This window comes from Pantherophis guttatus, chromosome 4, assembly GCF_059756535.1.
Source record: "Pantherophis guttatus breed Tessera chromosome 4, ASM5975653v1, whole genome shotgun sequence".
In the NCBI taxonomy this organism is placed as follows: Eukaryota; Metazoa; Chordata; class Lepidosauria; order Squamata; family Colubridae; genus Pantherophis; species Pantherophis guttatus.
This window is the reverse complement of record NC_142066.1, coordinates 152263527-152275696: the sequence shown is the minus strand read 5'-3', so window position 1 is coordinate 152275696 and position 12170 is coordinate 152263527. Positions and strand designations below refer to the sequence as shown.

Genomic DNA, 12170 nt, shown 5'->3' with positions numbered 1-12170 from the left:
GTTATTTCTTGTCTGGCTCCTTTTTTTGACCATCCCTTCAGATTTCCATGTAAAAGTATGTATTTATTTGTTCGCCTTGGCATTATCAGTCTGGGAACTTCGGAGGTGTTGGACATTGCAATGTTCAACTTCATGGTAACATAGGGTGATGGAAACTATACGAAAAAAGTATAACTGGAGAAAGGATGGTCTTGGAAGTTCTCTAAAATATCCAGAGTTCGCCTGCAAATATTTCTGTCTGATCACAGCCTCCCGCTCTAAGACAACCTAGCATTATCTTCCTTTCTCATAGCTGTAAAAGCCTGCTATTTTAAAACACACTCCACTCTCTTTCTCTCATCCATCCATCCATCCACCCAGATACACACACAATATGCCATTGTCCCATAGCAGATTTTATTGTGATGTCATATAAAAAAAAAATTCCTGCTATGAAATAGTTGTGCTTTAATGGAAAGGACTGTAAGGGGGAATGAAAGATAAAAAGGAGAATCTATGAGAAAATGGCATGCATTACTTTTAAATTGCATTAAAAGGCTTGCTTTTATTCCCAGAATGATTGCCCACTACCACGGTCTGCAGCAAAGTTATATCTGTTACCAATGAATCGTAGGAAATATTTGTAAGCAAACTTGAGCTAGGAAAACTGGAGCCCAGTAAGGCGTTAGTTCTCATCAGCAATCTTCGGAGGGGCAGGATAGTTGATTTAGCTCCAAGGATGCACAGCCTGTCAGCCACATCGCCCAATTTCAAACTTGCTTTGTTCAGTACAAAACCAGGTGCCAAACAAAACATACCTATGATATCTATGCTTCAGGGAGTCTGTCCTTCACTCCTGTACTTGCCTGTCATTCTGCTCCCCTTTGGGAATCGGCACTGCACAGAGCAGAGGAAAGGAATAAGAAGTAATAAACTAAAGAAATTAAGGCATGCATTTAAAAAGGGAAGGGATGTATACAGCTAGTCCTCAATTTACAACAGTTCTTTTACTGACGGTTCAAAGTTACAAGTTACCGGAAAAATAATAATAAAAAAACAGAGTTGGACAGAACCTAGGAGGTCTTCTACTCCAACCCCTTGCTCAAGCCAGGAAAAAAAAAGTGACATGACCATTTTTCACATGTACGGCCATTGCAGCATCCCCATGGTCACATGATCAAAATTCAAATGCTGGCAACTGGTTCATATTTATGGCAGTTGCAATGTCCCTGGGTCATGTGATCCTTTTGTTACCTTCCGACAAGCAATGTCAATGGGGAAGCCAGGTTCACTTAATAACTATGTTACTAACTTAACAACGGTGATTCACTTAACAACTGTGGCAAGAGAGGTTGTAAAATGGGGCAGAATTCACTTAACAAATGTCTTGCTTAGCAACAGAAATTTTGGGCTCAATTGTGGTCATAAGTTGAGGACTACCTGTACAGTTCTTGAGGCCCCTAAAGTGGCCCATAACACACCTGTTGCATGAACTACATTGGTTTCTGGTTTGCTTTCGGTTCCGATTCAAGGTGTTGGTTCTTACCTTTAAAGCCCTTGATAGCATGGATCCAAGGTGTCTGAGGAACCATCTCACTCCAATGGGATTCTGGCAGAAGGGGCATGCTGAGGACACCATCGGCCAAGGAATTTTGGCTGGAAGGGTCCAAGGAGAAGAGCCTTTTCTGCTGAGGCTCTTATCCTTTTGAACATTGTGCCTCCCGAGGTGAGATCTGCACCCATCCTTTGATCTTCTGTGAGGGTCTGAAGACCTGGCTCTACCAACTGGAGATGGTAGATGATCATTCATCATTCTGGAGATGATTAATGGACTAAAATAAGACCCTCCCCCATCTCTTCCCCCTTCTTTGCAACTTGCTGCCTTCTTTCCCATCTTTTGTCAATGTTAAATCGTTTTTTTAGTGTTACTGCTTACTGTTTTAATCTTTTATATTGTTTTTATTGGATGTAAGCTGCCTAGATTCACCTCTAGGAGGGATGGGTGGCTCAAAAGCTAAATAAATAAATAAAGCTAAATTTAGTTTGCACTATCCTACTTCACTGCAAGTAGTCCTTGACTTACAACAGTTCATTTAGCAACCGTTCAAAATTACAATGGCACTGAAAAAAGTGACTTACGATAATTTTTGACACTTATGACCTTTGAGTCATCCCCATAGTCACATGATCAAAATTTAGATGCTTGGAAACTGATTTGTATTGATGACGGTTGCAGTGTCCTGGGGTCATGTGATCCCCTTTTGCGACCTTCCAACAAGCAAAGTCAAAAGGGAAGCAGATTCACTTAACAGCTGTATCACTAACTTAACAACTGCAGTGATTCAGTGAACAACTGTGGCAAGGATGCAAAATGGGACATAATTCACTTAACAAATGTCTCACTTAACGAATTTTGGACTCAATTGTGGTCGTAAGTTGAGGACTAGCTATATTGCAAACCAATCATGCTTTTAAAGTGGAGCCACCAATGGAATTCCTATACTAATTTCAATATTAAAGTAACTCTTCTGGGTTTTTGTCTTTTTTTTTTTTTAGCTTGTGTCCAGATTCTCCCATGCTGTTCAGTGGATGTCACAAAATTCCCTGGCAAAGTTTGGTGGCGCCTGAGGAAAACCTGCTATCAAATCGTTGAACACAGTTGGTTTGAGACATTCATCATTTTCATGATTCTTCTCAGCAGCGGAGCTTTGGTAAATATAAAACCTACAATTTCCTCTCCTTTAAAAAAAAAAATAATACATGTGATTTGTGTTATCATCTCAGTATGTGGTTCCTCTTGGATATGATGGAAAACACTACCCATTGCTGGTTTTGAAGACAGAGTCAAGATTCACAATTGTCTTTTGTTGGCATATAGGGATGAATACTTCATTTCAGGAAATCCTTAATTTGAGGATGAGTTGTTAATTAGAGGCCCTGAATTCTCTCCCTTAGTTGAAGAATTCCAAGCATCTCAGTTTAGATCAGAAGTGTTCAATCTTGTCAACTTTAAAACTTGTGGACTTCGGCTCCCAGAATGACTGGCTGGGGAATTCTGGGAGTTGAAGTCCACAAGTTTTAAAGTTGCTAAGGATGGACAACCAAGTTTAGAGATGATCCGGTACCAGTAGGTAAGTAGGATCTCTGACTAAGACAATGGAAAACAAATGTTGGTCAAAGAAAAATATGCAACACTCTGGGGTTGGAAACTGATCTACTGTTTGAGCAAGGGCTTGGAGTAGAAGACTTCCAAGCTCCCTTTCAACTGTAGAAAGAGTTCAGAGAAGAGGAACAAAGATGATTAGGGGACTGAGCTAAAACACGAAGAATGGTTGCAGGAACTAGGTATGTCTAATTTAATGAAAAGAAGGAACTAAGTGTGACATGATAGCAAGAAGAGGGGTGGGGTGGCAGGTTCAACCTATTCTCCAAAGTACCTAAAGGCAAGACAAGAAGCTGTGGATGGAAACGAATCAAAGAGAGAACCAACCTAGAACTAAGGAGAAATTCCCTGACAGTGAGAACAATTAATCAGGAGAACAATTTGCCTTTGGAAGTTGTGAGTTTTTAAAGAAGAGATTGGACAACCATTAGACTGAAGTGGTATAGGGTTTCGTGCTTGAGCAGGGGGTTGGACTAGAAGACCTTCAAGGTCCCTTCCAACTTTATTATTCTGTTGTTCTTTTCAAAAAGAATATCTGCAATGGGAAATGCTTTAATCTGCCACTTTGTTCTCCCAGGCCTTTGAAGACATCTACTTGGACGAAAGAAAGAACATCAAAACCATGCTGGAATATGCTGATAAAATCTTCACTTACATCTTTGTTTTGGAAATGCTTCTGAAGTGGGTGGCCTACGGTTTTAAGAAGTACTTCACCAATGCTTGGTGCTGGCTTGATTTCCTCATTGTGGATGTAAGTACCGCATTACTTTTCCAGATGGCATTTTACAGCAGTGCGGTGGTGGGCACAGATCACTGGCTAAATGGGGTTTAAGCTTCCTTAGGGTGGTGTAAAATGAACCCATGGCATTAGGTGTTTATAAATTCTATATAAGTTGACATCTAAGGAAATTTGCCTTTTCATTCTGGAATTAGATACCTGGATGTAAATATAGGTTTGAATGATCTCATAGTTCAGCAACCTTTTCTTTAGAAGAAGAACATGAGAGATATGAAATCATAATGGTTTGCAATTGCAGTCCCTTCCTTTAGTAGTTCTGGAGAAAAACGTAAGTTTACTTCCTCTCTAGCACCTTTTTGTTTTTTCCTCTTTAGTAAGATTTATCCAGAAGGAAGGGACAGGATTACAAGAATTCCAGCAACTGAACTGGACTTTGAGAGACAAAAGTACCACATATATTAGAGTGGAGACTTCCTAGGGACTTTCTTACAATCTTTCTGTGATCTGGCAAAGAGGCAGATCTTTTTACCAGTAACAGGGAAGCTTATAACTGAAATCTTATAATTAGAACTGTAAGAAACCAAATTTCATACTATATTGGGAAAACGCAATTGCCATAACTATAATAATTAGAAAAAGCTTAATTCCCCAATAATGTAGTCAGTCCCTCATTCCTATCTCCACAGTCTCTTCTCAACATCCAGATAGTCCTCAGCTTACAACTATAATTGGGACCAGAATTAATGTTGCTAAGCAAAGTCCTTATTAAGTGACTTGTGTCCAATTTTACAATCTTTTTTGCCACGGTTATTAAGTGCAGTTGTTAAGCGATTCACGTGACTGTTAAGCGAATACAGCTTCCCCCCACTGACTTTGCTAGTCAGAAGCCAGATGGGAAGGTCACAAATGTGATTTCATGACTCCAGGATGCTACCACTGTAATTACATGTGGATTTCCAAGCACCTGAATTTTGTTCATATGGCCATGGGGTCGTATGTGTGAGGACTGATCATATGCCATTTTTTTCAGTGCCATTGTAACTTCAAACAGTCGCTAAATCAATGGTTGTAAGTCAAGGACTACCAGTTCTTGAGCCCTAAGACTAAAGAACTTTCTAAAGTCATTTCTTCACAAGCAGCCTATCTTCCCGAGTCCCAAAATAGCAGAAATGAAAATAATATTATTTCAGTGATGGCTGGTTGGTGCTATGAAGACACTGGAAGTTCCTGGTAGGAAAATGACCTTTTTTGAACTTTGCAACAAATTCAGTCCTCAAGAAATGCTGAATTTCTCTTTCTGAAAACTCTGTTCAGGCTTTAAGAATTTAGCTCGTCAGAATATTTCCATTAAGAAAAGGATTAACAGTGGCATGAAGGGTGGTGCTAAATGAAGGTCAATGTTCAGATTTTAGGATAGCAAATTTAGACAAGTTGTCAGGAAATACTTTCATCCCTAGTTTACTTCTAACATAGTGGAAGCTTCTCAGGTTGGTTGGGAACAAAGCAGGTTCCTTAACAGTAGAAGAAAGTTTCGGATTGGTCAGTTTTTGTTTGAAGACGGAAAAAGAATAAGAACTTTGATTTTCATAAATTTATTTACTTATATTTATTTATTTATCAAACTTTCTAACTGCTCAGCTACCTCATAGAGGACCTTTAGCAGGTAACTCTAGAAAACGTTTCAGGTTCCTTGGTGATTATACAGGTAGTCCTCAACTTGTGACCATAATTGAGCCTGCAATTAGGGTCATAAGATTTTTACAACCTTTTTTGTGGCAGTTGTTAAATGAATGCAGTGGTCATTAAGTAAAGCTATTTTTCACTATAGGCATTTTGTTTGCAGAAATTCAGTAGTAAAAAACAGTATCTGGCAAAAATATTGTAAATCGTGGTCATATTTTTTTTTTTTAATTTGATTTATATGCTGCCCTTCTCCGGAGACTCAGGGCAGCTTACAATGCGTTAAGCAATAGCCTTCATACTTTTGTATATTTATACAAAGTCAGCTTATTGCCCCCACAAACTGGGTCCTCATTTAACCTGCCTTAGAAAGGATGGAAGGCTGAGTCAACCTTGAGCCTGGTAAGATTCGAACCTGCAGAAATTGCAGGCAGCTGTGTTAATAACAGGGTGCATTAAACCACTGTACTACCAAGGCTCTAATCACAGGGAAGGGTTGGTGGCCATTGGAGCATTGCACCCAGGCCATAAGTGCCTTTATTTCGTAACTTTGAATGGTTCCTAAGCGACATGTCATAAGTTGAGGACTACCTGTACTGGCTGCTTACATGCCTAAAAATACTTTAGGAGAAAATTTACTTGCAGGGAGCTGCCTTAACATGGATGTATTTGTTTGACTGATTACAACTATATCTTTGTCACTTTAGTTAGGCTTGTAAAGTAATAATGAAATGGATAAGGTATAGCAAAATGTAAATACATTTCAATAAACCATAATTAAACATCCTCTAACTTTAAATATCATAAAACAACAGTAAAATTTCCATACATGTGCAAGTGCCTACTTAACCACATCTCTGGATCTCCAGCACCTTATTTGAACAGCTACATTTTCAACAGCTTTCTGAATGTTACTGATGAATACTCTGTTCTTATTTTTGAGGGTAGTTGGCTTTCTGGGTAGGGAGCTACCCCAGAGAATTCTTTCCTCCAAAGTAAATATCCATATCTCTGGGGACTTTTTGCAAGTATTCAGGTTTTTAATCACTTCTATTTTTGCCTGTATTTTTACAACTATTGCCTTTACCCTCCTGGCTTCTGCATCCTTCTTTTCCCCAAATTCAGATTTTCTAAGTAAGTAAGTAAGTAAGTAAGTAAGTAAGTAAGTAAGGAAGGAAGGAAAGAAGGAAGGAAGGAAGGAAGGAAGGAAGGAAGTTTTAAAGTATTCTCAAGTGAAAAGGAAAGTACACCCCCTTTGAATTCTATGGTTTTGCATATCAGGATATAGTAAAAACCATCTCGTCCTTAGCAATTCTTAAAAGTAGGTAGATAAACAACAACACATATTAATTTAATAAGCTCTACACCCTCTGACAATTTTACCCTTTTCTCCTCTTGTTTGAAAATATTTTGATAATTTTTTAATTTATCTGTCCTTTCTTTTAAAAAAAAAACTAATTCTGAAAGAAAATTGCATTTATCAAATTAAATAACAGTGGGAAACAAATGCAGGGGAGAAAATCTATCATTCATGAAGTATTTTTGCTGGGCATTGCTAAGGATTGGGATGTATAATTCTAGTGTTCATTGCCCCTGAAAAATAATTTCTCCCTCTTCTTGGATGTTGTAGAGCAGAGGAGCTTGAATTCAATACATGATTTTCCCAACTTGATCAGTTCTTAAGACATGCGTAGGCAGAGGAAAAAGGATGAGAGAGAGATAGGTTGATGAACTTGTGGTGTACTGCAAGTCATACTCATGTTACAATAGCATTGTCAAACAATCTTTGCTGCTCTTCCATCAACCATAGGAATGCTCTCGACACCCCCAGCAGTGCCTCGGGGAACATTTTGCACATTAATGAGTTAGGTCAGTTTTAGAGAGGAGGAGAGCTGTGTGCATTGGGTAGTGCCACTGTCTTAAAAACAGCGTTTTTAGAATAGCTGCTACTGTAGGAGAAGAACAAGCAGAGTTTGCCAGGGGCGTGGAGGGGAGAGCAGAATTAAACATGTCATCAGCTTAGAATCCATATGGAATAGAATTCTTTATTCTTTATTGGCCAAGTGTGATTAGACACACAAGGAATTTGTCTTTGGTGTATACCAAAGCATCGTATACACTATGCTCTCAGTGTACATAAGGAGAATAAATCTACATTCCTCAAGAATAAAAAGATACAACACTTAATGATAGTCAAGGTTACTAATAAGCTATCAAATTGTACTAGGAAACAAATAAAAACAATATAAATTGAAAGATACAAGCGACATGGTTATAGTAATAAGTGGAAAGAGATAGATACTAGTCAGGAAGAGAAGAAGAATAGTAATACAGTCTTAGTAAATTATTTGACAGTGTTGTGGGAATTAATTGTTAAGCAGAGTGATGGCGTTGGGGGGAAAACTGTCCTTGTGTCTAGTTGTTCTGGTGTGCAGTGCCCTATAGCTTTGTTTTGAGGGTAGAGGCTGAAACATTATGCTGCCACAAGAGGTCCAAGTCCAGCCCACCCACTTGAATTCCATTGATTTTTATCTCATGCCAATTTAGAGCTGACCATGAGTTGACTAGATTGTTGCATATAGGTTTGAGAACTAAATCTTCTGAACTTCTCAGCTTAACATAAAATGGTCCTTTGCACTGACATTAACTAATCTAGTCAACTCATGGTGAGCACTGAAGTGATGTTAGCTAAGGGCCAAAGGAATTCAAGGGGAGCTGACTTGGATCATTTGTGGCCACTTTTTTTTTTAATTTGATTTATATGCCGCCCTTCTCCGGAGACTCAGGGTGGCTTACAATGCGTTAAGCAATAGCCTTCATACTTTCGTATATTTATACAAAGTCAGCTTATTGCCCCCACAAACTGGGTCCTCATTTAAGGACTCTAAGCCGATGACACATTTGACCCCACCCTCCAGCTCTGCCTCACCTTCTCCTACAGCTACAGACCATCCGTTTGCAACAGTGTGGTTAGGTTGGTTGGTTGGTTGCAACTGCTTGTTGGAGAACAGCAGGACTAAGGCAGGATTCAATCCAGTTATGCAGTTGGGTAGTCCTCACTTAGAATGACGATCCAAGCTCATTTTGGAAACACCTTGCATACAGGTAGTCCTCAACCCAAGAAATATAATATAATAAATAAATAAATAAATAAATAAATAAATAAACTTGTGATACCAATTGAGTCCAAAATTTATGTTGCTGAGTGAGAAATTTGTTAAGTGAGTTTTGCCCCATTTTACAGCCTTTCTTGCCACATTTGTTAAGCGAATCACTGCAGTTCTTAAATTAGTAGCAAATTGTTAAGTGAATCTGGTTTCCCCCATCATAAATATGAGTTGTCAAGCATCCGAATGTAAATCACGTGATCATGGGGGATGCTGCAGTGGTCATAAGTGTGAAAAATGGTCATAAGTCACTTTTTTCAGTGCCGTTGTAACTCTGAACGGTCATTAAATGAACTATTGTAAGTTGAGGACTATCTCTTTTCCCTAGAGAGGCATCAATCTCATCTATAGAGCCATAAGCATTTGAAGAGCTGGCTGGATTCTGGCAACTGTCAATCAAGCTGCTATGAACATAACAACCCAAAGAATTTTTGTAGGCCCAGATAATGGATAGTCAACAATTCTAATTTAAGCCCATAAACATGTGCCCTGGCGTTCTTGAGATTGTCCTCTTTAAAAATCTTCTTTTGTTTGCATGTTAAATTTTATCTGTCCTTGGAAAGGCCTTTTTTGCTCCCTTTTCATGTTTGTGATTATAAGGAATAACAAACCCAGGCAGCAAGTAAGATCACACTTAACGCTTCCTGATTTTTTTATTTTTTTAATCATCATTCTCAACCCAAAACTTATTTCCTTTATGACCTGCACACGGGTGCTAAGGGAAGATAAATCTTTTATTTACTCTTGTATTTTTATCCATTCCTTCAGCCAAACAAAGCTCTGAGGGTCTACGTAATCATAGCCCTAATCTTGATTTAAAATTAATAAGTTCTGCTTCTTCCGAGCATGCTTTTTAGAAGTCATGGCACGGGGAGGAAAAAAGAGTTTTGGAAGCAGAAGAAAGGAAGCAAATCCCTTTTTGTGTTTTGGAGGATTTAGGTGAGATGGAAAGATTGTAGTTTCCTCTCTTTCCTATATCTTCAAGAAAAAAAAAGGAGATAAATGAGGAATAGAGGTGGATCACTTACTTTTTCTGCTAAGTTATTTTTCATAGTAGATGGAAGGACCATCAGGAAGAGAAAGGCTATCTTTCCCCCCACCCCCTCAGAAATTACTTCTATTTAGCTCAATTCAGAAATAACTCTGCTCCTGCCATATTGTCATGGAGAGATCCAGCAGCAAAGACTACTAAAAAAAGTAGTTAATTGTTTTATCCCATCTTTCAACCTGAAGCAGCTGTAAACTCAACCCAGGCTTGGGTTCAGAGAGATTAACGTGTCACATAGAAAGTTGGTCAAAATGTACATGAAAATTAGAAATTGAACGGTGCCTTGGCCAAAGCAGGAATTGGAGACATTTTACAACCAATGGGCATATTAGAAATATGTGGGCATTCTTATAAAATGGCTCCCAAATGAGATAAATCTCTCTTATGGGACATAACCAGTTATAACACTGATTTATTTTATTTATTTCTATCCAGTCTTTATTATTTTTACAAATAACTCAAGGTGACAATTTTACCTAACCCTCCTTCCTCCTCCTATTTTTTTTTTCACAACAACCCTGTGAGGTGGGTTGTGATTGGCCCAAAGTCACCTAGTTACGTAGCTTTCATGGCTAAGGCGGAACTGGAACTCGCTATCTCCTGGTGATTAGTCCAAGGTCACTCAGCTGGCTTTCATGACTAAATTGGGACTAGAACTCGCATTCTCCCACTTTCTAACCTGGTGCCTTAACCACTAGGCAGTAGTGGGATTCAGCCGGTTCGCACCAATTCGGGAGAACCGGTTGTTAACTTTCTGAGCAGTTTGGCAAACTGGTTGTTGGAAGAAATCATTAGCGCAGAGAACCGGTTGTTAAATTACTTGAATCCCGCCACTGCTACTAGGCCAAAGTGGCTCTCTGACCACTAAAATGTTACCTGCAGCCTCTTCTACAGGATACTCCCTATTCTACTAGTTTTGGCAACTGTCCAATATTTTTTATTTTCTAAGGAAGAATTTTGTGGCCCATGTGGGAATTTTCTTCCTCATACCTTGGTTTTCTATTGTCATTCAAGGCTGATCATACTGGGCCAATTCCATTCAAAGTACAAATCTCAATTCGTAACCTTAGTTGTGAACATCACCAAGTTACTCTGTGAATCTGGCCTGATTTGTCATCATCATAGTTAGGTAAGGATAAGCAGTAAGCAGTGCTGCCTTCCGGCTCTCGGAATAAAAACTGGCTAAATATATTCATAAATGAATATCAGGCTCATTATGTTGAGAGGCAAGCACAGCCTTTTATTATTTATTTCATTAGGCTGCCTCTCCATGCCTTTTATGTGCAACTCAAGAATAGGACTAGACAAACAAATACCTTTTGTATTGTTCTTTAATTTTCCCCAATCTCTTTTTGAGGAAATCAGCAAACATTGGTCGTTGCTTGGTTAAAAGAAAAGAAAAGAACTTGTCCATCTGCATTAGCCAAATTGTAACTTCCCCCAATTTTGAAAACTTTGAACTTACCTCCTCAATGGGTTTTTAAAGAAAACTTGGGGTGGGTGGAATCTGAATTCATTGACATACAGAGAGTCCTCAACTTACGACCACAACTGGGACCACAATTTCTGTTGTTGAGCAAGATGGTTGTAAAATGAGTCATACCCAAACTTACAAACTTATTTGCCATGGTTGTCAAACAATTCAATGCAGCCACTAAGTGAATCATGGGGCGTTAAGCAATTCTGGCTTTCCTCATTGACTTTGCTTGTCAGACGCTAGCTGGGAAGGTCACAAATGGTGATCGGATGCTGCAATTATTGTAAATACATGCCAGTTGCCAAGGATCCATGTTACTATGTTATTATGGATATTATGTCAGTCATAAATGCAAGGACCAGTTACAAGTCACTTTTTACCGTGCCATTGTAATTTCAAATGGTCACCAAATGAACGGTTGCAAGTCAAGGACTACCTGCACACACACAGTTGGATATACAAAGCTAAAAAAATCCAAATTCTTTATAACTAATTTTTTTTTTTTAATTTGATTTATATGCCACCCTTCTCCGGAGACTCAGGGCGGCTTACAGTGCGTTAACCAATAGCCTTCATCTTTTTTGTATATTTATACAAAGTCAGCTTATTGCCCCCACAAACTGGGTCCTCAATTTACCTACCTTAGAAAGGATGGAAGGCTGAGTCAACCTTGAGCCTGGGGAGATTCGAACCTGCAGTAATTGCAGGCAGCTGGTCTTAATAACAGGGTGCTTTAGACCACTGTACTATCAAGGCAAATTTTGAGAATCTTTTTGGCAGCATGCTAGACCTAATTGATTATGTTTCAATTTTACTTCTACCTCATTCATTTGACTTGAGACTCTTCTTTTTTTCCTGCTTCTGAAGAATTTTGAAAAGCTTCTTAAATTCATACCAATAAAAGGAGCTTATGCAGA

General features: G+C 38.8%; 1 protein-coding gene across 5 annotated transcripts in view; it reads left to right on the top strand.

Annotated features, from left to right (window-relative positions):
- LOC117654807 (sodium channel protein type 5 subunit alpha-like) overlaps window positions 1-12170 on the top strand; it is a 391184-nt gene that overhangs the window by 322373 nt on the left and 56641 nt on the right. For all 5 annotated transcript variants that reach the window (XM_087893105.1, XM_087893104.1, XM_087893103.1 and 2 more), the window contains 2 exons: window positions 2536-2690; window positions 3720-3893. In XM_087893105.1, coding sequence (XP_087749231.1) covers window positions 2536-2690; window positions 3720-3893 — 329 coding nt within the window. The remainder of the gene's footprint in view (window positions 1-2535; window positions 2691-3719; window positions 3894-12170) is intronic.